We start from the raw sequence: 27312 nt of genomic DNA on the forward strand, positions 1-27312 counted from the left end.
TTTTATGACATTCTCTGTGTCTATATGTATGGTAGGAGAATTTCCTATGCTAGCCATTTTCTTGAAAGGTGAACTGGAGTGACACATAGTATTCTAGAAAGTTTAAGTGAGAAATAAGAAGTGGGTATTCGGGTCCTAACTTTGCCCAGCTTTATGATCTTGAGTAAATTATATTATCTTTTTGTCTCTTCTAAGTAATGCTGCATTGAATATTAGTGTAAACGTTTTTGTGTGGTTATATGTTTTTAGTATTCTTGGATATATACCTAAGAATTGAAATAGTGATTCATATAGTTTCAGTGTTTCCACATTTTCACCAACACTTGTCATTGTCTGTCATTTTGGTTATAGCCATACTACTGGGTGTGAATTAGTAGGATGCCATTGTGGTTTTGATTTGCATTTCCCTGATGACTGTTAATATTAAGCATCTTCTCAAGTGCTTATTGGCCATTTTATATCTGGGAGAAATGTCTTTTGAAATCTGTTGCCCATTTTATAATTGGGTTAGTTGTTTTATTATAGAGACCTTATATATTTTGTATCCTAGACCCTTATCAAGTATATAATTAGCAAATATTTTCTCCCAGTCTGTGAGTTGTCTTTTCACTATCTTGAGAGTGTCCTTTGATGCACAAAAATGTTTAATTTTGAGGAAGTCCATTTGTTGCTTGTGCTTGTAGGGTCACATTTAAGAAACTATTGCCTAATCCAAGGTCATGAAAATTTATACCTTTGTTCCCTTCTGAGAGTTTTTTTGGATTTAGCTTTTACATTTATGTATTTGATCGATTTTGAATTAATTTTTTGCATACTATATGAGGTGGGAGTCCAACTTAAGGCTTTGGCGTGTGGATATCCAGTTGTTCAGTGCCAGTGAACTGCCAGAACTGGGTGGCTCAGTCAGTTGAGCGTCCGACTTTGGCTCAGGTCGTGATCTCGCGGTCTGTGAGTTCGAGCCCCGCATTGGGCTCTGTGCTGACAGCTCAGAGCCTGGAGCCTGCTTCGGATTCTGTGCCTCCCTCTCTCTCTGCCCCTCCCCCACTCATGCTCTATCTCTGTCTCTCTCTCTCTCTGTCAAAAATAAACATTAAAAAAATTTTTTTATAAAGACTGTTCTTTCACTGTTATCTTGGCAACCTTGTCAAAAATCATTTGACTGTAGATGTTTGGGTTTATTTCTGGATTCAGTTCTATTCCACCAGTCTCTATTCTTATGTCAGTATTACCATTGTTTTGATTGCTATAGCTTTGTAGTAAGCTTTGAAATCAGAGTGTGTGAATATTCTAACTTTGTTTTTCTTTTGCAATATTGTTTTGGCTCTTCAGGGCCTCTTGTACTTCCAAATTTAAGGATCAGCTTTTCTGGGGATTGTACAAATTTAGGGATCAGCTTTTCTGGGGGCGCCTGGGTGGCTCAGTTAAGTGTCTGACTCCCGCTCAGGTAATGATCTTGCGGTTTGTGAGTTCAAGTCCGATGTTGGGCTCTGTGCTGACAGCTCAGAGCCTGAAGCCTGCTTTGGATTCTGTGTCTGCCTCTCTCTCTGCCCTTCCCCTTCTCACCCTCTGTCTGTCTCTCTCTCTCAAAAATAAATAAACATTAAAAAAATTTTTTTAAAAAGAATTAGCTTTTCTATTTCTGCAAAAAAAAAAAAAAAAGGCCAATGGAATTTTGATACAGATTGCGTGGAATCTGTAGATCACTTTGGGAATATTCCCATCTTAACAATATTGTCTTTCATCTATGACCATGGGATGCCTTTCCATACATTTAGATCTTCAATTTTTTTCAATAATGTTTTATAGTTTTCAGTGTATACAAGACTTATTTTTCTTAAGTATATTCCTAAGTAATTTATTCTTTTTGATACTATAAATGGAATTTATTTTATTTTTTTATGTGACTTTTAAAAAATCTTATTTAAGTTCCAGTATAGTTAACATGCAGTGTTAAATGAGTTTCAGGTGTACGGTGTAATGATTGAACAATTCTGTATATTTCTTTGCTTATCAAGAGAAGTATACTCTTGGGGTGCCTTGGTGGCTCATTTGCTTAAGCATCTGACTCTTGATTTCCGCTCAGATCATGATCTCACAGTTTGTGAGTTCAAGCCCCATGTCTGGCTCTGTGCTGATAGTGCAGAGCCTGCTGGGGATTCTCTCTCTCCCTCTTTCTCTGTCCCTCCCCCACTTGCACACTCTCTCTCAAAAACAAATAAATAAACATTAAAAAAAAAGAATTTAAAGTGTACTCTTAGTTCCCTTCACCTGTTTCATCCATCCCCTCCCACTTCCCCTCTGGTAACCATCTGTTTGTTCTCTGTAGTCTGTTTTTTGTTTGTCTCTCTTTTTTTCCTTTGTTCATTTGTTTTGCTTATTAACTTCCACATATGAGTAAAATTATGTGTTATTTGTTTTTCTATAAAAACAGGAGTGCTTTTAGTCCTGTATCCAGTACAGTATTAAAAAGGAGTAGTAAGACTGGCCATCTGTTTCTAATCTTAAGGGGGCATGCATCTGGTCTTTCGCCATTAAGTATGATGTTAGCTGTGGGGTTTTTCATGGATGACCTTTATCACCTTGATGGAATTCCCTTATCTTTCTAGTCTTTCAAGTATTTAAGGTAGTTAGATTTTGGCAGATGCATTTTCTGTGTCTATTGAGATGATGTTTTGGTCCTTTTTTAATGTTATTTATTACATTGATTTTTGTATGCTGAACCCTACCTTTTGTGGAATATATCCCACATGTTTGCAGTGTGTAATTCCCCCCCCCCCTTTTTTTAATGTTCTGGATTAGGTTTGCTAGTATTTTCTTGAGGATTTTTATACCTGTTCACTTGGGGATCTAGTTGTCTTGTAATGTTTTTGTCTGGTTTATCAGTAATCAGTAATACTGGCTTCAGTTCTCTCTTTCTCTAGTTCTCTCTCTTTTAATAGTGGTAGTTTTTTTCTTAAATGTTTGAAGGCATGTGGTTTGGACTTTTATTTGCAGAAAGATTTTCATTTCTAATTCAATCTCATTAATTTTTATATTGAATTCAGATCCTTCTTGAGTTGGTTTAGGTAGTTTCTAGTAATTTGTGTCATCCAGGTGACCCAATTTATTGGAAATACAGTTGTTCATAGTATTATCTTATTCTTTTCATTTCTGTAAGGTTGGTAATAATGCTCTATCTTTAATACCTCAGTTTAGTTATTTGTGTCTTTTTTTTTTCTTGGGTAGTCTAGCTAAATGTTTGCTAATTTTCCACTCTAATCCTTATTGTTTCTTTCCTTCTGCTTGTTTGGGTTTCAAATGCTCTTCTTTCTCTAGGGTCTTAAGGTAGAAGTTTAGGTTACTAATTTGAGATCCTTCTCATTTTCAATATGAACATTTACAGTTAGAAATTTATCTCTAAGTTGTACTTCAGGAGCATCTAGTAAGTGTCAGTATATTTTGTTTTCATTTGCATTTATCTCAAAGCATTTTCTAATTTCCTCATGATTTCTTTTTTGATCCATTGATTCTTAAGGAGTGTGGTGTTTTATTTTCACATATTTGTGAATTTCCCAAATTTCCTTCTGTTTCTGATTTCATTGCATTGTTGTCAGGGAACAGACTTCATATAACTTCAGTCCATTTATACTTACTGAGATTAGTTTTATTGACTAACATGGTGTGTTTTGCAAAAAGGTTCTGTGTGCATTTCTGAAGAATGTGTTTTGGGGTTGAGTTTCTGTGGAAGTTTTATAGTGTTATTCAAATCTTGTTTTCTCACTGATTTTTCTGTTTATCTATTGTTGAAAATTGGGCATTGAAATCTGCAGCAATTATTTTTGAATGATCTATTTCTCCTTTCAATTCTGTAATTTTCTTCTTCCTGTATATTGAGTTTATTGTTACGTGCATACATATTTATAATTACTATAATATAGTACATACTATATTATAGTAATTATAATTGATGAACTGGCCATGTTTTCATTATAAGTGTTCTCCTTTGTCTCTAACAATTTTTGTATTCTCTTTTGTCTTCTATTAGTATAGCACTGTAGATCTTTTCTGACTACTGCTTGCGTGGTATATCTTTTTCCATCTTTTTACTTTCAGTTTTGTCTTTGAATCTAAAGTTGTGGCCAGCATATGGTTGGATCATGTTATTATTTTTTTTAAGTTTATTTATATGTTAGTGCTGATGGGGGAGGGGCAGAGAGAGAGGGAGAGAGAGAATCTCAAGCAAGCTCTGCACTGCCAGCACAGATCCCAACATGGGGTTCCAACTCACAAAACCATGAGATCATGACCTGAGCTGAAACCAAGAGTTGACACTTAACCGACTGAGCCACCCAGGCGCCCTGCCCCGATCATGTTTTTTCTTTTCTTTTCTTTTCTTTTCTTTTCTTTTCTTTTCTTTTCTTTTCTTTTCTTTTCTCTTCTCTTCTCTTCTCTTCTCTTCTCTTCTCTTCTCTTTTCTCTTTCCTTTTTAATTTTTTTAATGTTTATTTTAGAGAGAGAGACAGAGTACAAGCTGGGAGGGACAGAGAGAGAGGGAGACACAGAATCTGAAGCAGGCTTCAGCCTCTGAGCTGTCAGTACAGAGCCCGATGCAGGGCTCAAACTCACGAACTGTAAGATCATGACCTGAGCTGAAGTTAGATGCTCAACTGACTGAGCCACCCAGGCGTCCCACCTGATCATGTTTTTTTAATCTACTCTGTGAATCTCTATCCTTTAAATGGTTTGTTCATTCCACTTATATTTAATGTAATTACATATGAGTAGAATTACATCTGCTACTTTGTTTATATTTGTGTTTTATGTGTTGTATCCATTTTGTACCACATTTTTCTATTACTGCTTTCTTTTGTGTTAGATATTTTCTAGTATGCTAATTTAATTTTATTTCTTTTGCCGCTTTTATAAAGTTTATTTTTACCAGTTGCTCTGGATATTAAAATTAATAACTTAAAACAATGTAGTTTGGGGGCACCTGGGTAGCTCAGTGGATTAAGCATCTTATTCTTGATCTCAGTTTAGGTCAGGATCTCATAGTTCATGGGATTAAGCCTTATATCAGGCTGTGTGCTGACAGTGTGGAGCCTGCTTGGGATTCTCTCTCCCTACCCCCCCTGCCCTCCCCTGCCCTTGCATGCTTTCTCTCTCTCCTTCTCTCTTTCAAAATAAATAAACTTAAAAAAAAATAACAAAAACCAAAAAATCATTATAGTTTGAGTTGATACCATCTTAATTACTGTGGTATGCAAACACTTTTATATAACACCATTCTTCCCCTTTGTGCTGTTACTGTTATACAAGTTATATTATTGTATCTTGTGTGCCCAACAAAACACTTCATATTATTGCTTTGTGCAGTTTCTTTAAACCTGTGTATTTCTTGTTGTTGCTTGTGGAGAAGAGTTAACATGGTAGGCCTCACTGCATATCCTTAGAAAGAACTGCTTAAAAGATCCACCCTTGGCTAGCATCTGAGAACTTACCAGGGTCCATACCTGCCTAACTGATAAGAATGCTCGCTGTGCCTAAACTGCTTATACAAACAGTATAGTTTGTGCTGAATAGCTGCTTTTCTTCTGGGAGTTAGGAATTTTGGTGTATGCTAGGCAGAGGGTATGTATTGATCAGTCCCTAATAAAAACCCTCAGTGCAGAGTTTCCAGTTTTTCCTGGTGTTGTCATAACTGATTTCTGGGGTTGGGGGGAATTAAAGGTGTCCTATGACTTTATTTAAAAAAGATCCTTAGGAGCTAGCCCTCACCTTCCCTGGTCTTTGCCCCGTTTGCCCTTTCCTTTAGCTTATTTTGCTTTGTGCCCTTTTGCTATAGTAAGTTATAGCTGTCAGTACTACTGTGTCACTGAGTCTGTTGAGTTCTCTAGCAAGCTCTTGAAACTGGGTGTTCCATTACATACTGCTATAATAGATTACCACAAATTTGGTGGCTTAAAACAACATAAATTTATCATCTTACAGTTTGGGAAGTCAGAAGTCTAAAATGAGTCTAACTGGGCCAAAATCAAGGTGTCAGCATTGCTATCATTCTTCTGGAGGCTGTAGAGAAAAATGCATTTTTCTTGCCTTTCCCACATCCTAGCAGCTGCCTGTATTCATTGGCTCATGGCTGTCCCATTCCATCTTTAAAGCCAACAATGAGTGGTCAAGCTATTCTTTTGCAGTACCACTCTGACACTTTCCTGCTGATTGTTTATTTATAAGGATCCCTGTGATTATGTTAGGTCCAGCCAAATAACCCAGGATAATCCTCTTATCTTAAATTTGTTAATTTATCATATCTGCAGAGTTCCTTTTGCCATGTATATATATATATATATATATTTTTTTTTTTTTTTTTTAACGATTAAATGTGTTTATCTTTTTTTCTCCCCAGGCAGTAAAGAATGCTGATGGAAGAACCATTTTCCTAATTTTCAAATTGTTGAGCTGGTTGCCATGATGGGTGAGTTCAGACTAAAGGCAATTTTCATCTATAATTAAAGGATAAAATGGGGAAGAAAAATTTTTCTCTGTGTGTATGACCAAACATTTTTATAAAGAAGTTTTATGATGTAATAGACTTCTGTAATGTTTTGTATTTAATAGATTTTAGATTAAAGCACTTTTTCAGTTAACTTACATATTTGGAATGACCATTTCATGCAGGATATCTTAGTAGGGACATTCAAAATAAACTACTAAATGGATTGAGATTTACTTAGAGTCTAATGGCCAGAGAGAATACTAGATAAGGAAACCTGACTTGTAAAGATTGAATAAATGCTGAAGAATGAATTGTTGTAACTACCCAACTATGTAATGTGGTATCATAATGTTAATGGCAAGGGAGGCTTTCCTAAAGTATGGGAGTGGGTTATAGGTTATTTACTTTTTTTTTTCCCTTTTCCCCTTGTTGAAGTTTCCAACGTGAGGCAAGGATTGGACAGGGAAACACTAGAAATAAATGGACCAAATGGCACCCACCCCATCCTAAATGGGGAAAAAATGGACTGAGTAGTTGGAAGCTAAGTTTTTAAATCTAGACTGATCCCATTTTCTTAATTCTGACATATACTTGTTAATGTTTATCTTTGTCACATTTTTCTTATCACTTGTTTAACAAACATTATTATTCACTCTTACATGCATGTATGTGACAGTATAGGCTAAAGAGCTTAAATTTGTCAATGTTCTTTAGTGGAGGGTCTGTACATTTTCAGTGTGTCTCCTTGTGGCAAGTGTGTAAGCCGAAGCTTCACCTTCCTGCTTTTTAAATTTCTCTTCATTTCTCTTTTTGTAACCATGTGTGTAGTGCCATCATGTGGCCCAAATTCTCCGCCCAGCTTCACCTCCAGTTCCAAATTGGATATCTTTTACTGAACTCCTATCATCTTTTCATTTTGGTTGTTCTCACTTGCAGTCTGAGCTGTGTATTAATCAAATCCAGTTGTACCATCCTTCTCAAATAACACTTCACTATAGTAAACAACAACACAAGGAATAGTCATTGCTTAAAAACTTATACAAAGGTATTCACAGAAAACTGAATATTTAAAAGTATGAATCATAGGTATTTGAATTTTAGATTGAGGATGTTCTCCTGTAGTTATTTTACAAGCATAATGAATAAGCATAGAAGGAATCTAAACCTTTCTGATAAAAGATTTTATTGAAATTATTTCCCAAATAATTTGTTTTTGTGTTCAGGTAAATGTCTTTTCAGCATGTCAGAAACCCACTGCTTCATCTGTGTGCCTTTGGTCAGACTCTGGCCTCCTCCTGTAGGCATCCTCATTGCCTGTTTGATCAACTCATGATCTTTAAGAAATTTATAACCTGTCATATCTGCCTAGTACCAATGACCACCACAGAGATTCTTGATAGAGTAAAGCAGCCTAAGAATTGTTACAAGAGTGCTTATAGTGGATGTTCACCACTTTGCATGATCTTTTGTGAATTTGTTAGTTTACATCTTGTCAGCGTCCTCAAAGTAAGTTTCTTATTGGGTACTTAGGTATATCATGTGATTCTTCTTCAAGCCGGAAAAAGAAGGAACTCAGTTAAATTGCCCTTTATTTGCATGTCATCTCACTGAGAAGTTACTTTTATTCAAATGGTCCTCCTTACTTTTTTACATCTACGATAGGAAGCCGTACTTGTTTTTTTTTTACTTTTATTTATTAAAAAAATTTTTTTTCTTAACCTTCATTCATTTTTTGGGAGACAGAGACAGTGCGAACGGAAGAGGGGGAGAGAGAGACACACATAATCCGAAGCAGGCCCCAAGCTCTGAGCTGTCAGCACAGAGCCCAATGTGGGGCTCAAACTCACGAACTGTGAGATCATGACCTGAGTGAGCTGAAGTCAGATGTTTAACCAGCTGAGCCACTCAGGCACCCCCATACTCATTTTTTTTAAACAAGGAAATTAGTATATGTAAATATGATAAGAGATTTAAGCCAGGCATCTGTTCATTTTGGTATTGTGATATTAAACATGGGAAAATATCTAAATTCAAGTGTTTAAGTTTTCTCTAATGAAGAAAATAATTAGAACATATATATGTACTTTTAAGTTTTCGAGTTCTTCTCTCTCGAATACTTAAAAGTATTACTTAAATACTTAAAAATCCAGTTAGGATTAAAGAGCTTACCTTTCTCGAGAAGGTTACATGAGAATATTTTATTCCAGTTGAGATCATTCTCAGCTTATTTTTTTCCTAAGGGCAGATTTATTTTTATCAATAAATGACATGTTCTGGCTTGGACCTGTGGACAGAACACACTTTGTGATTACATTATACCTGGCTGGCTCAGTTGCTGTTTGGCTAAGGTGACGTGATGAAATTGTATTTTACAAAGAATATTTTGTGAAGGATTATAAAATTTTCTCTAAACCTGGAATTTACTGATAAAACCTTTGGCAGCATTAATTTTAATTTTAATTTTAATTTAATATGCAAGCAGTCTCATAGAGCAGAATATATTGAGTATTATAAAAAATTAATACATTAGGAAAGTCAGCTATTTTGTGTGTTTGAAAGGCTGATGAAGCCATTGAATTGCCACATTCTTTTTAATGATTTCTCTTTACAGGGTAAAGCATGTTTTAATTATTACTACTCTGGAAACATAAATTATTGCTCACCAAAATGTTTACATCTTAAAATGTAATCTGTAAAAGTCCTTCAATTCCTTTATGGATTATTTGCTGATTATCATTAGTAGAATTGGTTTAATTCTAGTGATTTACTAGTGAAAATCAATTATCTCCAAACTTTCCCAGAGAGCATATAATTGGTATTACTAGGAGACTCAGACTTACAGTCTTAGAAAGAAATTTTTGATTTATTTGGAAGAAATTAAAAGTTCATGATCCTTTCACTCAGTTTTATGGATTCACCCCCTTTTTTTTTTTTTTAAAGGAATGCATTTTTCTTACATTGTTACATTTTAAGTCGTTACTGGCTGAGATCCTTAAGCAGCCTATTAAATATAGTCTTGTTGAACTTTATGGTGAGGAAGTACTTACAAATATCAGTAGGTCATTTATTATTCACAGATAAAGCCTTTTGTTTCTGACTTGAAATACTGATGAAAATCTCTAAAAGGAATTCTGTACTTTGAACATAAATGCCAAATAATGATGAAAGTCATTTATTTTTTCCCTACTAGCTTTAATTAAAATTTTAGCTATTCTATTGATGTTTTATTTAGGAATCACAGAAAGTAATTTGTCATGATGGGGCTGTTTTCACCCATACACTAGGATGTTACATTATTAGAAGAATCAGAATGAGTTTATCTTGTCTATAAATGTCTCATGTGTAAACATCTAGTATGATGCTAGTGCTTGAGTCTAGTGCAGTTTTAATGTTACTTGTATTCAGTTTTTAAATAATGGAAATTTTATTTCACCAAAATAATAGAAGTATAGGCATTGAAAATGTTCTAGATGCATTTTTGCGTTAAATTAACGCATTTTGCATTAAATTTCATGATCAAATTTGTGTTTGATGTCTATGATAAATACATATTGAAATTATGATTCTTTGCATCTATTATTTTAAAAATACCTAGATGATCAGCAAGCTTTGAACTCAATCATGCAAGATTTGGCTGTTCTTCATAAAGCCAGTAGACCGGCATTATCTTTACAGGAAACCAGAAAAACAAAATCGTCATCACCAAAAAAGCAGGTATTCTAATAAACACATATTTTTATTGTATGAATTATTTGCCTTGAATATCCTAATCTTATAGAGGGTTTGTTTAAAGTGTTTGTCTTTTACATTTTTGAATCAAATATTTTTTGTCATACATTTTTCCTAATGGGTGTGCATTTTTAAAAATTGTAGTTTTCATTGAATGTAGTAACTGCCCTCTAATACTGATATTTCATCCATTCTTAAAGCACTTAAGATAAACAAATTGTTTTTATTTAAAATAGTCTGTTCTGTTTACAAATGAGCATCATTTTGATTTTTGTAACTCAAATTTGTTTGAGATGTCCAACACAAAAAGTGGGAATCCAATGCTCTGTATTTCCCTCTCATAGGTTTAGCAAGGGTCTCATAGGCATGATCACTAAGAGATTTTGGTGCTCTTTGCTTTCAGCCCAGAGTCAGCAACACAGTTCTCAACTCAGCTCTTTGACAGACATTATGAATTGATTGGAGTTCACACTGAAAATGAAACCTCCTTTCCCCCTGCTTTTTTTTTTTTAAATGAGTGACTAAGGGGGAAAAAAATGAGTGACTAAGAAAAAATATCTAGAAATTGTAGAAATTTTATCTGATCTCTGAAATGATTTATCATTTCATTACAGAATGATGTGCGAGTTAAATTTGAACACAGAGGGGAGAAAAGGTAAGCAAAGAAACACTACATGCCAGTTTATTGATTTAATCAAATAAGTCATAAAAACCATTAAAAGTTTTTTCTGGACTTTAGTGAAAGTTGATGGCTTACAAATTGAGAATGGAATAGTCCTTTGGTAATGTGTAACATGTACTTAGACTTAAAATAGAGTCTGTCAAAATTTAGGCTAAAGTTTAGTAACAATTATTAATGTTTTTATTTTAGGAAATAAAAAAATCTTGGATAATACAGCCTTTAAATATTACTATTTCCTTTTATTTTTACTCAGTGGAAATCAAATATATTTCTCCTTATCATAATTGTATTGTCCCTTCAGATATTATATAAAGCTTATGTACATGGATTTAACATTCATAATTTTGATTATTCTCAAGAGACCTCAGTCATATGACATATATTTGATTAGTAACATTGAGGAAGATGATTGGAATGGTGGCTGTAAATTAATTAGCAGAGGGATAAGCCTAGCCTTCCATTGGGTATCTGTATCTTAGTGCAGTGGTAGAGGTGGTGGTGGTGGTGGTTGACAACAAAATTGTTAACAAGGCCTAATAGGAGATAGAGAAGATGGGATTTCACTTCTGTTATTGGTGTCTCATTAAATCCAGTTAGTGAAAGAGCATCCATTTTAAGGGCTTTAAACAGGCTCATGAGTCATATAACCTGAAGATGTAAAAATGTTTTATACAGAGATGTCAACAAAATTGGATATACCACATATACCATCCACTTGTCCAACGTGCTTTTTTCCTATTGTTCTTTTATGGATATTTTCTCAATTCTTTCCATTCATTGAGCATTATTTATTAAGTACTGTAAGTATTGGACCATAAAGGAATAAAGTGAGCAGAACAAACATGGTCCCTCCCCCATACTACAGTCTAATATAGTAATTTCCAAGCTTAGGTGCTTGCTCCCAGGGTCAGCATAGGCTAATCTTTTGAGACACAGGAAGAAAATACTAGAATTAAAAAGTTTTAATTTTATAAAAATACTTATTTTGGGGATATGCTTACATGATATATAGGTCCTCAGAAATGTTGAGTTGATAAAGGTACAGAAATCAAAATTTGAATCTCCAAAGAACAAACAACTTTATTCTTTTAATAGTTTTGTTGCATTCCATTATACAGAGGTCACATAGTTAAGTTTAATTTTAATCACTTTTTTCAGTGAACATTTTACAGCTGCTCTTTAATAATCTTAAAATTCTGTCCACATAGAATCCTTCAGTTCCCCAGACCAGTTAAACTGGAAGATCTGAGATCTAAGGCTAAAACTGCCTTTGGACAGTCTATGGATCTCCATTATACCAATAATGAGGTAAACATGTACAATTTAACTTTCAATAGCTCTTATTTTGGAAAGTAGTATGTTCATTTAAGAGATTGTTTTAGGAATATTTATTTAGAAATTGATAAGGATATGGTATGCTAGAGAAACAAAACACGTAAATTTGTAAATTTTAACTAACTGAACTGTGTGTTTTCCATTGTGGAAAGATTTAAAGACACTACTGTGCAAGTAATTGAATGAGAACATATTGAGGGAGGAAACATACGTAGTACTTAGAAGTTTGCTGCTTATTTATGTTTTATTTTCACTCTGTGTACTTTTTTTTTTTTTAATTATCCTCAAGTTAACATACAGTATAGTGTTGGCTTCAGGAGTAGTAGAATTCAGTGATTCATCTCTTACATATGACACCCAGTGCTTAATCCTGAAGAGTGCCTTCCTTAATGCCCCCATCACCCATTTAACCCACTCCTCCCAATGCTCAGTTTGTTCTCTGTATTTAAGTCTCTTATGGTTTGTGTCCCTCTCCTATTTTTATCTTCTTTTTCCTTCTCTTCCCCTATGTTCATTGTTAAATTTTCTCAAATTCCACAATGAGTGAAATAGCTATAAACACTGAGGTGCATGTGCCCCCTCAAGTCAACATTTTTGTATCTTTTAGATAAATTCCTAGTAGTGCAATTGCTGGGTTGTAGGGTAGTTCTGTTTTTTTTTTTTTTTTTTTTTTCAACGTTTATTTATTTTTGGGACAGAGAGAGACAGAGCATGAATGGGGGAGGGGCAGAGAGAGAGGGAGACACAGAATCGGAAACAGGCTCCAGGCTCTGAGCCATCAGCCCAGAGCCCGACGCGGGGCTCGAACTCCCGGACCGCGAGATCGTGACCTGGCTGAAGTTGGACGCCCAACCGACTGCGCCACCCAGGCGCCCCGGGTAGTTCTGTTTTTAATGTTTTGAGGAACCTCCACACTTTTCCAGAGTGGCTGTAACAATTTGCATTCCCACCAACAGTGCAATAGGGTTCCCCTTTCTCCACATCCTCGCCAACATTTGTTGTTTCCTGAGTTGTTAATTTTAGCCATTCTGACAGGTTTGAGGTAGTATCTCATTGTGGTTTGGGTTTGCATTTTCCTGATGATGAGCGATGTTGAGTATCTTTTCATGTGTCTGTTTGCCATCTGGATGTCTTCTTTGGAAATTGTGTACACTCTACTTTTTGATGAACTGTCTTTTTTTCTCATACTCTACATTTGGGTGTATAGACAATACAGCTTTGGTAGTCAGACAGTTTAGCTAAAACTTTAAAGGATTATTTTCAAGTTGCTTAGGATATGATTAGATCATTATGTTTGTGTGTCGGTACATGTGATTTTAAGGGCTTCATCTGGCACTGAGGAGCTCTGTGTTCTGGACCACCCCCCTTTTTTTAATGTTTATTTATTTTTGAGAGAGAGAGACAGAATACAAGCAGGGGAGGGCAGAAAGAGAGGGAGACAAAGAATGTGAAGCAGGCTCCATCCAGGCTCTGAGCTGTCAGCACAGAGCCCGATGCAGGGCTCAAACCCATGAACTGCGAGATCACGACCTGAGCCGAAGTCGGACACTTAACTGACTGAACCACCCAGGCGCCCCTGGAAAATCCCCCTTTGAACCTTCTTAAAATTCAGATTGGATTAGATAATCCCTGAGGTTTCTTTAAGATCCTATGCAATCTCAAGATCTTGAATCTTAAAAATTTCAGGGACAATTTAATTGGTTAATTTGTTGTTTTCTCAGAAAATACTTGCTGAATTTGCCAGGCATAATGCCATGATTCATGAATTGCAGTGCTTCATGGAGTTTATAGGCTTGTGTTTGTGGTAGAAGCAGACAACTAAATAATGAGTTGTTCAAATAGATTAAGTTCTTTGAAGGACAGGCATAAAATATCATGAAAAACAATGAAGGCAAGGGCAGGCAGTACCTGTTCTGTTTAGATGGTACTAAGGAAGAACTAAGGTGGTAATATTTAATTACTGTCACTTGAAGTATGAAAAGCCAAACTTGCAAAAAGTTTGAGGGCAAGAACATTCTTGGTAGAGAGACATTGAGAAGCATACCTACAGAGATCCTAAGATGGAAAAGACTAGTTATGTTTCAGGAATAGGAAAGTGCTAGTGCGAATGGAGTAATGGTGGAGAGCTTACTAAAAATTAACTTGAGAGAACATGTAAAAGTGCTTTGCAAATGTTAAAACATTGAGCAAATAAAAATATTTGAAAATACTAGATTTTCAAATGAGTCATTATTAATTTAAAACAAAAACTATGTTAATGTAGTTTGTCTAAAGAAACCACTTACAACTGAAAGCAGAACATATTTTGAGAAAGCAAAAATCCATATTCAAACAAATAGTATCCCTGAACAAAGTGATGAGTATTATACTATAGTAATACCTTAATAATTTTATTTTTTAATAATTTTTGGGTTTTCATTTAGCCATGAACACCTCTTGTTGCCTGGCCCTGTCTTGGCACTTACTATTTCTTTTTGTGCCAGCCTGATTTCCACCTGCCAGTCTGAGGGCTTTTTAGAAGTACAGCCATAGGGTCTAGGCAGAAATACAGATAGGGGTACCAGGGGGTGATGGGAGAATGAGACTCAAGGATGGTGTGGGAGGTGGGGATAGGTAGGTTCCACTTAACAACAATGGTAACTTGCTGGATAACACATCCTTTATAGGCCCCTTTCCTGTCTTCCCCATTCCTCTGTACCAGTGTTTCCTGGTACATTTTCCCACATACAAAGGCTTGAACTTGTCTTTATTTCGTGGTATGATTTTAGGGGAATCCAGATATATATTTGTTTTTGATTTTAGGGGAATCCTGATATATCTTTGTTTTTGTTTGGCCTAAAATTGTATGATGGAAAGCTTTCAAATGCCAAGATACATTAAGTCTACAATATTGTCTTGGTCTAGCAGTCTAGTAGGTCTATCAAGAAAAATGAGGTCAGTTTGACATAATTGGCTCATATTGTACCTGTTCTAGGTCCTAGAATTGCTGTTTCATCCCCCTGAGTTCTCCAATTTGTTTATATAATTTTTTCTAGAGTTTTCTTAAGGATTGACACCAAGCTAATCTGTAGTTTCAAGAACCTTCTCCCTTTTTCTAAAAGTTGGAAAATTTCTCCCATTTTCAGTTTCTTTTTCTCATGCTTTCTGAGGATTTCTGTGAGTGGTTCTGCCATTATATCTGGGTGGCCTCTTGGCAGGAATGTGGTAGAAGAGACATTAAGTAGGGTAAGATCACGTTTAAAATTTCTCACAACTAAGATATTCTTTTGAGACTGTGATTCTGTGAGTTAACCATGTCCTGATTCACATCATGACAAACCCAATGCATGCCCTTCAATACTGAGGGTACTAGGGAAAAGCTTATAAGGTCTATTAGTTTTGTGGACGTATGGACAAGCAAAAAACTCATTTATACTGCTTGTTATTCCAGTTCTATAGATATTTTTTTTCTAGTATAAATCCCTGTGTTCTAAAAGAACCATTATTCTGTAAACTTCTAGTTTGCCAGACTCAAAACAATGAGATTTAAGCTGTGATTGGTTGGCTCTGTTAGTTGGGCTCCTCTTTATCTAATAGTGTCAAGCATGTGTGTTGTCGTGTGTGTGTGTGTGTGTGTGTGTGTGTGTGGCCACGGGAGATAGATGTGAAGGTGTGCAGGCAAGGAAAGTGGATTTTCTAAGATCTTTCTCTCTCTTTTTTAAGTGTTTATTTTGAGAAAGTGCTATGGAGGGGCAGAAAGAGTAGAGAGAGAATCCCAAGCAGGCTGTGCGCTGCCAGTGCAGAACCTGATGAGGGGCTTGATCTTGAACAAACCATGAGATCATGATCTGAGTTGAAATCAAGAGGCGGAAGCTTAACCAGCTGAGCCACCCATGTGCCCCAGATCTTTCCCATTTTAGATGGTTAGAGGAAGAAAACCTTTCTATGGACTATTACCATGTGTCACTGTGCAAAGTCAGGCAAATAAATCACTTCTTTTAAATTTAGGTTCTATTGCATGGGCTTCAGGACCTAATTTTGAGTTTTTGGGAAGGATTCACATTAACCCACAACTGATGTATCAGTATTAAGACAGAAGGAAGTAGATTTCATGACTGAGGCTCAAATGAATTCACTAAGCAGGAAAACATTGTGTAATGTATTTAATATAATTTAGATAAACTGGGATTTGTTATTAACTCTTAGTCCTCATTTTAAAATTGGTAATAGGTGACTTTAGAACATACAGGGGATCACATGAGAACCATAGGCAGTAGCCCAAGCTGCCAATATATATACTCCTCCACAATGCCCAGATTTCACATTAGTAAACTGAAGAACAACAAAATCATTTATGTTAATATTTTGTTATTGTGATTTAAATAGTGTCTTTTCTCCCCAGAAGCAACAGAAGTAAGCGATCCAATTATCAATAAATGTATAGTAAAAGTAAATATTCAGGTTTTCCCCTCAAATGAAAAACTGGAAAAAAAATCATCTTTGCTTTAAAATGTTTTCTAGTGCTTAAAATATAATTAAAAAGAATACAAAAGATAGGAACAAGATGTACCAATATGGTTCAAAATCAATAGGAAAATAAAAGGATATTCTTTTTCATTTATGCTTATTCTGTGATACCAAACAGTTAATATTCTTTTTTTATTAGAAAAAAAAATTCTCATAGAGGAAAAAAAGGCCTGGTTATAGTAGGTAAGTTGGAATAGTACAAAACTACTAAAGTAGCTACAAACAGATATTGGGAATATAATTTCAAGTACCTATTAAGTAAATTTAAGTGGATTGTACGGTGGAAATCACGTTAGTCTGGAATCCACATTATTTGTGTTTGGAAGCCTTTATTAAAACAATGGCTTTTTTCCATAAAGAAATCTGCAGAGAATGCACACCATGTCAGCTTGTGGGTTTGGGTACAGATGATGCTTTTGCCATATGATATGCATTAAACAGTATTTACCAAGTAGTTGCCATGCATTCTCTGTGTCAGTTATTAGTGCCTCTGTCCTCAAGGCATTCATACTGTAGAGGACCCCAAACTAACTTGGCCTTTACATTTGAATGGCTTCTATACTGTACTTAATTAGAGCAAGGTAACAAGTGTGCAATAGGTTCATTTATTTTTATTCTGTCCTTTCAGTGAAATGGAATATACTTTGAAGATTATTGACAGTTGTCCTAAGCGATTAAGTTTACATTTTTTTAAAAAAAGAAAAGAGTATTTGATTTTCTTAAGTTGTGTGAATCATGCTTTCTCATAGACCTTTCAGAAGCTTTTTGTCCTTTATAATGTCTGATCCATAAGAGGATCCAATCTGCTAATGAAAGCAGATTTCCACATTTAGAGTTTACTATGGATGGCTGACCCATTTAGCTGATTTATTGCTGGTGTAGTCACCAGGAGCAGAGGGAGCCCCAGGTGGACTGTAGATTGCAGGTACATTGTTAGTGGTCCCTCCATGGCAGCTGCTACAGATGCTCATTGTATTTGGGATGGTGATACTCACTGTAGGTATGCAAATCTGGAGAATGCAAATTCGTGGTAGTATTACTATAGAAAAAAACCTGAGAGTTTCATCAATGCAGATGAAGGATAGTATTGTATGTAGTTTTTGTGTGTACTCCTTAATGCTGTTTTGAGGTAAAGATACTATACTTTACATTTTGCAACATTATGGAAATATCCTAGAAAATTAATCTTTAACCTTTAAATGTGTTTTTTAGAAGAATTTAATGATGATTAAAGCAAAAACATTTTTTGTCCATATTCAGTCTTATGATTTTAGTGGTGGCAGGATGGGAAGAGTGAAACAATTTAGATACATCTATTCATTCAGAATTTCATTATACTGACAAAGAGCCAGGGTATTTTGAAATTTATAATTCCATAGTAATGAAGATGGTCCTGAAAGGACTTTACCCGGTGAGATGGTTGCATGATTCATTATGTTCCCTTCTGTTCAGTTGGTAATTCCATTAACTACCCAAGATGACTTGGACAAAGCTGTGGAGCTGCTGGATCGTAGTATTCATATGAAGAGCCTCAAGATATTACTTGTAATAAACGGAAGTACACAGGTATGCATTGAGACATCTTTCAGTAAGGATTATAGGATTTGTGCCTGTGAAATGTGAAACATAGTTACATTCTATAATCATTGATATATTTTCAATATAATGAAATGTAAACTTACATAATGTAATTGCTATAGTTTTATATCCTTGCTCCTCTAAACCATGTAGCCAAAATTATAAGTAAGTATAATATACTGTACATATGGAACTAATAGAAGTACTGAGAACTTGGGAAAATTTATGCTGGAAATAAAGTTTCAAAGAATAGATTTGATAAGACCTACAAACAGTGTAGAATATATAGGTTGTATTTGGTGGGGGGAAGGATTCTGTTTAAAGCCCCAAAAGGGGAAGAATAGTATTAATCATCCCCTTTCCTTATAGGCTGCTAATTTAGAACCATTGCCATCACTAGAAGATTTGGATAACACAGTATTTGGAGCAGAGAGGAAAAAACGGCTTTCTATAATAGGTAAGAATGATAGTGTCCGAACCATAAAATGGACAATTTCTCAGTTTCTTCTTCATCCTTTAATGTAGGCCAGCACCTAAACATAACCCTGATAAATAGCAGCCTGTCCCTGTACTCTATAATTTTTCCCAGGTACCTGTGTTCTAGTTTCTTATGTCCCTTCAAAAGTTACATCAAGTGTTGTAAGATTAGCAATCTCAAGCTTAAATATTTTTTCTTTATATACTTAGGATATTTTAATATTTAACAAATTTAAATAAAACCTCTAGTTATTTTAATTATAAAAATAACCAGAGAGAAGAAATTAAAAGAAGTAATTCCAATATATTAAAATTAATGGATGGACTAAGTTCATAAGCCTTTCTCTAAGTTTTAGTTATTGCAGTACTATCAAATGCTTTGCTAAGAGTTTCCAGATTGTTTTTTTTTTTTAGTATTCATTATTCATCATTAATAATAGACTATTAAAATTAAGCTTGTGGTACAAAGCAGAATGGATCCCGTGTGCTGTTTGAAGGAGGCCTATTAGAGAAGCAAGGGTGAGGCAGAGGTGCTCTGAACTCCCCAGTTCTGTGGATCTTCTTCAGGTAGCATAAAACATTAATAATAATCTGCATTTTTATATGATAAAAGCATTACATTGCTCAAAAACCACTGGTATAAATATATTTTAACAGGGCAGTGAATGTGACAACATGAAAACGTATGTGAGGTATGGACTTGAAAGGGAAAAGTAGAGGAGGAAGTGAAACAGATGAATGGAGAGGGAGGAAGCAGGAGGGTGGGACAAAATGAGAGATACGGTTGGGACTCCAAGACTGGTAACAGAAAAGGATTGTTAATAACACAAGAAGAGATTAAATTGGCATATGGGCCAACCCCCATATATCCGTTAGTGATCTTTTGTTTTGGCCCCCCCGGAAGAAGCTACTTAACTACTTCCTTCTAAGTATCTGTCTTACATAAGTCCTACTTTTGGTTTCAGAAATTCTGGAAATGTGAGCAGCAGCGATGATATACAAGCAAAATAGAAATTGTTTATCTTTATTCAGATATATTTTTATATGGTTTAGAATTTGGGTGAAGGAACATTAGGAACACCTGAATTCAGATTCCATCTCTCTAATTAACTTGAGACCAATAATGTTCTTCTCATCTTTAAATCATGGGATTCTTGTGGCAATAGGTTGAGAAAACACTTTTAAAGAACATTTTGCTTTTCAAACTAGAAAATATGACTGTTATTAAACCTACATTTCTTTCTTCATTCCCTTTTCTTATCACATTACAGTATGTATCATTTTAAAGTAAAAATTGCCAGTCACTGTAGTTGCATTAGAACAAGCTGAATGCTCTACTTTTTTTTTTTTTTTCAACGTTTATTTATTTTTGGGACAGAGAGAGACAGAGCATGAACGGGGGAGGGGCAGAGAGAGAGGGAGACACAGAATCGGAAACAGGCTCCAGGCTCCGAGCCATCAGCCCAGAGCCCGACGCGGGGCTCGAACTCACGGACCGCGAGATCGTGACCTGGCTGAAGTCGGACGCTTAACCGACTGCGCCACCCAGGCGCCCCTGAATGCTCTACTTAAATTGACATTTTAAGTTCATTTTGAATTAAAACTCTACTGAGTACCTCAATCTTGTCCTACTAGTAAATATTCTTATTTGAGTTCAGTGCTAGCATAAGAAGAAGCTGGAAATTATAATGTAGAAAATTGTTGGTTTTTATTGGTACCTCTTTAAACCTAGAATAGCTTTGATAGATATGACCACCATCTTTTTTCCTTATTTATTGATAATTATTCTCTTTAATTATTTTCATAAAAGATAGCTAGAGGAAAAACTACCTTTGGGATGAGTATATTCTAGTGTGGAGGTCTCAACCAAGAGTGCGTTGGCATACCCATTACCAATAAAAGTTAAGAAAAAAGGGTTTTCTTTGGGTATAAATACCCAGTAGTGGAATTACTGGGTCATATGGTAGTTCTGTTTTTAATTTTTTTGCTGGACCTCCATACTGTTTACAAGGTATCAATTTACATTTCCACTGACAGTTGATGAGGGTTCCTTTTTCTCCACATCCTCATCAATACCTCTTGTTTCTTAGGTTGTTGATTTAGCCATTCTGACAGGTATAAGGTAGTATGTCATCATGGTTTGATTTTCATTTCCCTGATCATGAGTGATGTTGAGCATCTTTTCATGTGTCTGCTGGTAAAATGAAATTCAAAGAAATTTGAAGAAAAGCTAATTCAAAACAATATATGCATCCCTATGTTTATTATACTAGTATTTACAAAGCCAAGATATGGATGCAACCTAAGTGTCCATGGATAGATGAAGGATAAAGAAGATGTGGATATGTATATATAGAGTGCTGTATTACTCAGCCACCAAAAAGAATGAGATCACGCCATTTGTGAGAACACAGTGGACCTAGAGGGTGTTATGTTAAGTGAAATAACTTAGAGAAAGATACCATATGATTTCATTTATATGTAGAATCTGAAAAGCAGAGCAAATGAATAAACAAAAAATCAGACTCTTAAATACAGAGAACAAACTGGTGATTGTCAGGGGATTGGGAGGGTGGCCAAATAGGTGAAGGGGATTAAGGGGCACAAACTTGCAGTTATGAAATAGATGAGTCATGGAGATGAAAAGCCCAGTATGGAGAATATAGTCAATAATATTGTAATAATATATGGTGACAGATACTGACTATACTTAGAGTGGTGAGCATGAGAACTGTCAGATCATTATGTTGTACACCTGAAACTGTTACAACATTGTGTGTCAACTAGACTTTAATAAAAACAAATAAATAAAAAGAAAAATGAATTATCTAGTAAGGAGATGAAGAGACTTTCATAGCATTTTTTTCTTCCCTATCTCCTTTTAGTAATGAGTATATTGATCTTTTATAAACAAGAGTATATGGAAGGAGTAAAAATATTAGGGATAATGTCTTTGTACCTATTACAAAGCCTAAATAACTCTTGGCTCAAAGTTCAGTTACTGATTATTTTAGAGTCAAGCAGAGAGTTATCTGTTCTGTTCAAATCTTTTGGTAATCACTTTGTTCTTTTTCTCCCTATCTCCTCACTCACAAATGCTAGCATATACTTACAGTGACCCCTTTTTATAAGGCAAAGCCTTTTGCTTTCAATCTGACCAAAACTTAAATGCCCACATGACCTCCCCATATCTTTTTTTTTAATAGTTTAATTTCAGAATATTTGGAGGAAAAGAGAGCTGTGTTAATAAACATAGCATTATTTCTATAAAACCAGGTAAAAATAAAATGGATTATTGTCTCATAAGAAATGATGTGATTAACTAGGTGAACTATATTAGATTTTCTGCTTTTCTGAATTATGAAGAAATTTAAATGCCAGGAATATGGCTTATGATAAAACCTAATTTTAAAGTACCTGAGAATAAAATTCAGGATTCTAATTTGAAAATACTCTAATATGGCTTAAGTGACTTAGAAAGTAATCTCACTTTAGGTTTTTAAAGATTAAGGAGAGGGAATGGAAAGAACATTATGGAACCAGATGTGCCTAGCACATACTCAGTGTGAATAATTTTATCATCACAACACCCTTGCAGAGGAGGGATTTTGTCTTTTTTTTTTTCTTTGTTTATCTTAAGTGCTGGCTTTATTCAGTTCTTTAACCTATTTTTAAAATTCAAGTATAATTAACATACAGTGTTAGGTTAGTTTCAGGTGTATGATAGAATGATTCAGCAGTTCTCTGTGTTTCTTAGTGCTCATGAAGATAAGTGTACTCTTGATCCTCTTCACCTATTTCACCCATCCCTCTGCCCACCTCCCCTATGGCAACCACCAGTCTGTTCCCTAAGAGAGGAGGGATTTAGTCTTATGTTGACAGGTGAGGAACCAGGTTTGTGGGGGTTGGATAATTTTACCAAAGACAATACAGTTGGTAAATAACTAGAACTGAGATTTTAAACTGAGGTATAAAGTCCACATTCTTTCCACGACATTATGATGCCTTCCATAAGTTATGTTAAAGGGTAACATATATCTAGGTACAAATGACCCTTGGAAGTTCAGAAGCAATGGCATCTAAAAATCTTTATTATCAGCCCCATAACGCAGTTGTCAGCAGTTAGAAGAACATACCATCTAATAAGAATAAATGAATATTACAGTGAGGTTAATAATTATAATAGGGTGGGAGTTTAGAAAGGTATAAAACATTTGAAGATTTATAGAGATGAATGTTCTTGTAAGTTTTAAAAACTGGATTTCAGTAGTTACTGAAATCCTGTATTTATATTTAATTGAAACAAAAATTAGTTCCCAGTTGATATTTATAAAATCATGTAACTTTTTTTCCTTTGAGGTCCCACTAGTAGAGATAGAAGCTCCCCTCCCCCAGGATACATTCCAGATGAATTACACCAGGTTGCCCGGAATGGGTCATTCACCAGTATCAACAGTGAAGGAGAATTCATTCCAGAGAGCATGGACCAAGTAAGCAAAAGTTGGATGTGGTTTTTCATTTCACTTAAAGGGATGTTGTCAGGATTTGTGTGGTTTGGCAGGTATCCTGTGTTTGTGTGTGTGTGTGTGTGTGTGAGAGAGAGAGAGACAGAGAGAGAGAGAGAGAGAGAGAGAGAGAGGGAGAGAGAGAGAGGGAGGGAGAGACCTCTTCTCCCATGTCTTCCTTAAGTGAACAAAATGGTAAAAGAATATAGGATAATGCCCACTAACTTACATGTGCCTGTGTGCATTCATGTATAAACAAAGCTGGAATAAAGCTGGTTTTCTTATTTTGTCCATCCATAAATAAATGAATGCATTTGTTTGTAATCCTGGGATTGACATTCAGATTTTTAATTAACATTTGAAAGATATAGTGAAGGGTGCCTGGGTGGCTCAGTTAGTTAAGTGTCTGACTTCCAGCTCAGGTCACAATCTCACAGTTCATGAGTTCAAGCCCCATGTCAGGCTCTGTGCTGACAGCTCAGAGCCTGGATAGAGCCTGTTTCAGATTCTGTGTCTCCCTCTCTCTCTGTTCCTCCCCTGCTCATGCTCTGTCTCTCTCAAAAATAAACAAACATAAAAAAAATTTAAAAAGAAGAAAGATATAGTGAAACTAAAGATATTTAACTTTGTGAAGCTGAGGTTTGTCAACTTTTTAAAACATTGTAAATATTTTAATAATGTAGCAGCCACAATGTCATTATTCTCAATTTGAGTGGGGCTTTAGTCAGTGTTCAGTAAGCAAAATTATGTGAAATCTTTTAGCTTTTATTTATTTAGCTAGTAATCTTATAGAGAAAATATTTTTCCCTTAGGATATTTTGAAGTTGTAGCCTACCTACAAGGGACCACTACATTTAAAATATTAAAAAATTAGTAACTCTGGGGAGAGGTGACTGCTGTTGGATATGGGGTCTTCTTGTGGGTACTGAAAGTGTTCTGCAACAGTGGTGAGGGTTGCACAACTCTCAGTATACTGAAAACATTAAATTGTACACTTTAAATAGGTGAATTTTATGTTACATGAATTATATCTCAAAAAAGCTGTTTAAAAACCCAGTAACTTCTGGTTGTACACATTGAATCATGGAGGAACTCTTTATTTTTCTAGATGCTGGACCCATTGTCTTTAAGCAGCCCTGAAAATTCTGGCTCTGGAAGTTGTCCATCACTTGATAGTCCTCTGGATGGGTAATATGGATTGTAGTTTTTATTTTTTAATGTATGTGGGTACATACATATGCATATATATAGCATGTCAGAGGAATGTAATTGATACTCGTCCATACTTAGGCCAAATGAATTTTTTTAGTTTGAACAAATCCCTTAACCTCATGGGGCTCAGTATCTTTATTGGGTAAAATGATACCTGATTATAATATTATCAGTATTTCTGCTTGCCAAAACTGTGTTTGAAGCTAAATGCAAACTTAGAATGTACATTTACTTATAAAACTATGTTGGTGAAACTTCTATCAAATTTCTCATTAATACCTTTGGTTTTGGAGGTTTCTTGAGTTGTTTTCACCTGTTTAGGATTATGTTCATTCTGGCACCAGGTTATAGATAACTTACTTTTTTGGTAATTGTGGCCCAGAATGTTGGCTGTCATTTAACATTTAAGTAGTGTACATTTCTTTTGTGTGAAATGGCTGTTCAGAAATATAAGCTGGGTGAAGTTGCAACTGTGGATTTTTAGTTACAAGTGCTCCTTCTCTTCTGGTCTCAATAAGACAGTGTTCACATGTAGCAGGCAAAGTCATCCTGTAGCACACAGTCTGTAAAATCTTTACCTATTTGATCTCCTCTGGGATTTCTTTTTAGAAGCAGATTCTGAAAATAATAATGAATACTGTATGGAAATACACATTTAATTTTCTTTTACCTGTATAGATAAAACCTTTGTGCCCATGTCTACCTCAAGATAGATATCTGAAACATTTAAGAAATTCAGGAAAATAGTAATGTGGAAGCTATATATTGAGCATTTAATATTTGAAAGACACTGTCCTAAGCAATATATGTACACACCATTGATGAGTTGGAAATTATTATCTCATTTTTATAGATGTGGAAAATCTCAGCAAGGTGATTTACCAAGATTGCAATTGCTGATTAAATGGTAGAGCTACGATTAAAACACAGGTGTTTGCCATCATCTGTAATTCCAAAACTTACCATTTTTACTGCCATACCCTATAGGTTAATATATTTTTAAAATTTTTTTATGTTTATTTATTTCTGAGACAGAGACAGAGCATGAATGGGGGAGGGGCAGAGAGAGAGAGAGAGACACACACAGAATCCGAAGCAGGCTCCAGGCTCTGAGCTGTCAGCACAGAGCCTGATGCGGGGCTCAAACTCACAAACCTTGAGATCATGACCTGAGCCGAAGTTGGTTGCTCAACTGACTGAGCCACCCAGGCTCCCCTATCGGTTAATTTTTAAAGCTAGGCTTTTGCCTCCCTGCACCAAGTAAGTGTTTAAAAAGAAGTCTATCTTTTTCAGTTATGTTGACATTTCAGAGTGAGCTCCTTTATTCATATATTTATATATATATACACCTCATATATATGTATAATTTCCACACATACTTACAGATACTGATATTGCATAAAGATATTTTAAATGTCTTATTTACATACTTTCTCTTCATTTAACATGACATTTTCTGTTTTTAGAGAGAGCTATCCAAAATCACGGATGCCTAGGGCACAGAGCTACCCAGATAATCATCAGGAATTTTCAGGTTAGACTCTCCGTATTCTAAATGTTTAAATATTTGTGTCATTAAACAATGCTTTGGCTGGGAGGGAGAGGGGAGGTTTTTTTTTTAAATGAATAAAAATGTGTAAATGTGTTTTTTATTATTAGAGATATTTGACTTTTTTATAACACATAACTTTCTTATGTCTCAATAGACTATGACAACCCTATCTTTGAGAAATTTGGAAAAGGAGGCACATACCCAAGAAGGTATCATGTTTCATATCACCATCAAGACTATAATGATGGTAAGCTTCTGTAACTAGACTACAAGAACAGCTTGTTAAAAATCTCAAAAATAATCAAAATCAAAATCACATTTTTAAAATCTCATATTTAAACCATTAGAGATAATTTTTTTCCGGAATCACTTAGTTTTTCTGCTTAAAACCATTTTTGAAGGGTACCTGGGTGACTCAGTTGAGCGGCTGACTGGCTTAGGTCACAATCTCTTGGTTCATGAGTTTGAGCCCCGCCTCAGGCTCTGTGCTGACAGCTCAGAGCCTAGAGACTGGAGCCTGCTTTGGATTCTGTGTCTCCCTCTGTCTCTGCCCCTCCCCCATTCTGTCTCTCTGTCTCTCTGTCTCTCTCAAAATAAACATTAAAAAAACCCAATTTTTGTTTTTTTTCCCCCAATATATGAAATTTATTGTTAAATTGGTTTCCATACAACACCCAGTGCTCATCCCAAAAGGTGCCCTCCTCAATACCCATCACCCACCCTCCCCTCCCTCCCACCCCCCATCAACAAAAAAAAACCCAATTTTTGAAAGAAATTAGGTAACTAAAATGATAACAGGTTTATGCCAGCTTACCACATAGTACTTATCTTTCCCTTAAAAGAAAAACTGTAATTAAAAAATGATATTGGGGGTGCCTGGGTGGCTCAGTTGGTTAAGCATCCGACTCTCTTAGTTTCGGCTCAGGTCATGATCTCATGGTTTGTGGGATCAAGCCCTGTGTCAGGTTGCATGCTGACAGCACAGAGCCTGCTTGGGATTGTCTCTCCCTCTCTCTGCCCCTCCCCCACTCATACATGCACACATACTATGTCAAAATAAATAAACTTAGAAAAAATTGATATTAACTAGAAAATTATTCCTCAATGATGGAATTCATACTTGCATTGTCCTTTTCAAAGAAAAAAAAATACTACTTCTAAATTTTCTAACTTTTGTTCTTATAATTGGAAATGAGAATAAAGTACGTTTTTTTTCTTTTTATCCAGAAATGAGAGAGTGCAGTGATTTTATGAATGTGGG

General features: G+C 35.3%; 1 protein-coding gene across 1 annotated transcript in view; it reads left to right on the top strand.

Moving 5' to 3' along the window:
• The window catches only part of MAP3K2 (mitogen-activated protein kinase kinase kinase 2), a 101595-nt gene that overhangs the window by 50430 nt on the left and 23853 nt on the right, over nucleotides 1-27312 (top strand). Inside the window, exons 2-11 of the mRNA XM_030324278.2 lie at nucleotides 6386-6454; nucleotides 10071-10189; nucleotides 10819-10859; nucleotides 12095-12194; nucleotides 18180-18293; nucleotides 18675-18762; nucleotides 23142-23272; nucleotides 24396-24475; nucleotides 25966-26033; nucleotides 26206-26298. Of these exons, the coding sequence (XP_030180138.1) occupies nucleotides 6448-6454; nucleotides 10071-10189; nucleotides 10819-10859; nucleotides 12095-12194; nucleotides 18180-18293; nucleotides 18675-18762; nucleotides 23142-23272; nucleotides 24396-24475; nucleotides 25966-26033; nucleotides 26206-26298 (841 nt within the window). The 5' untranslated portion in view covers nucleotides 6386-6447. The remainder of the gene's footprint in view (nucleotides 1-6385; nucleotides 6455-10070; nucleotides 10190-10818; nucleotides 10860-12094; nucleotides 12195-18179; nucleotides 18294-18674; nucleotides 18763-23141; nucleotides 23273-24395; nucleotides 24476-25965; nucleotides 26034-26205; nucleotides 26299-27312) is intronic.

This window comes from Lynx canadensis, chromosome C1 (assembly GCF_007474595.2).
Source record: "Lynx canadensis isolate LIC74 chromosome C1, mLynCan4.pri.v2, whole genome shotgun sequence".
Classification (NCBI taxonomy): domain Eukaryota; kingdom Metazoa; phylum Chordata; class Mammalia; order Carnivora; family Felidae; genus Lynx; species Lynx canadensis.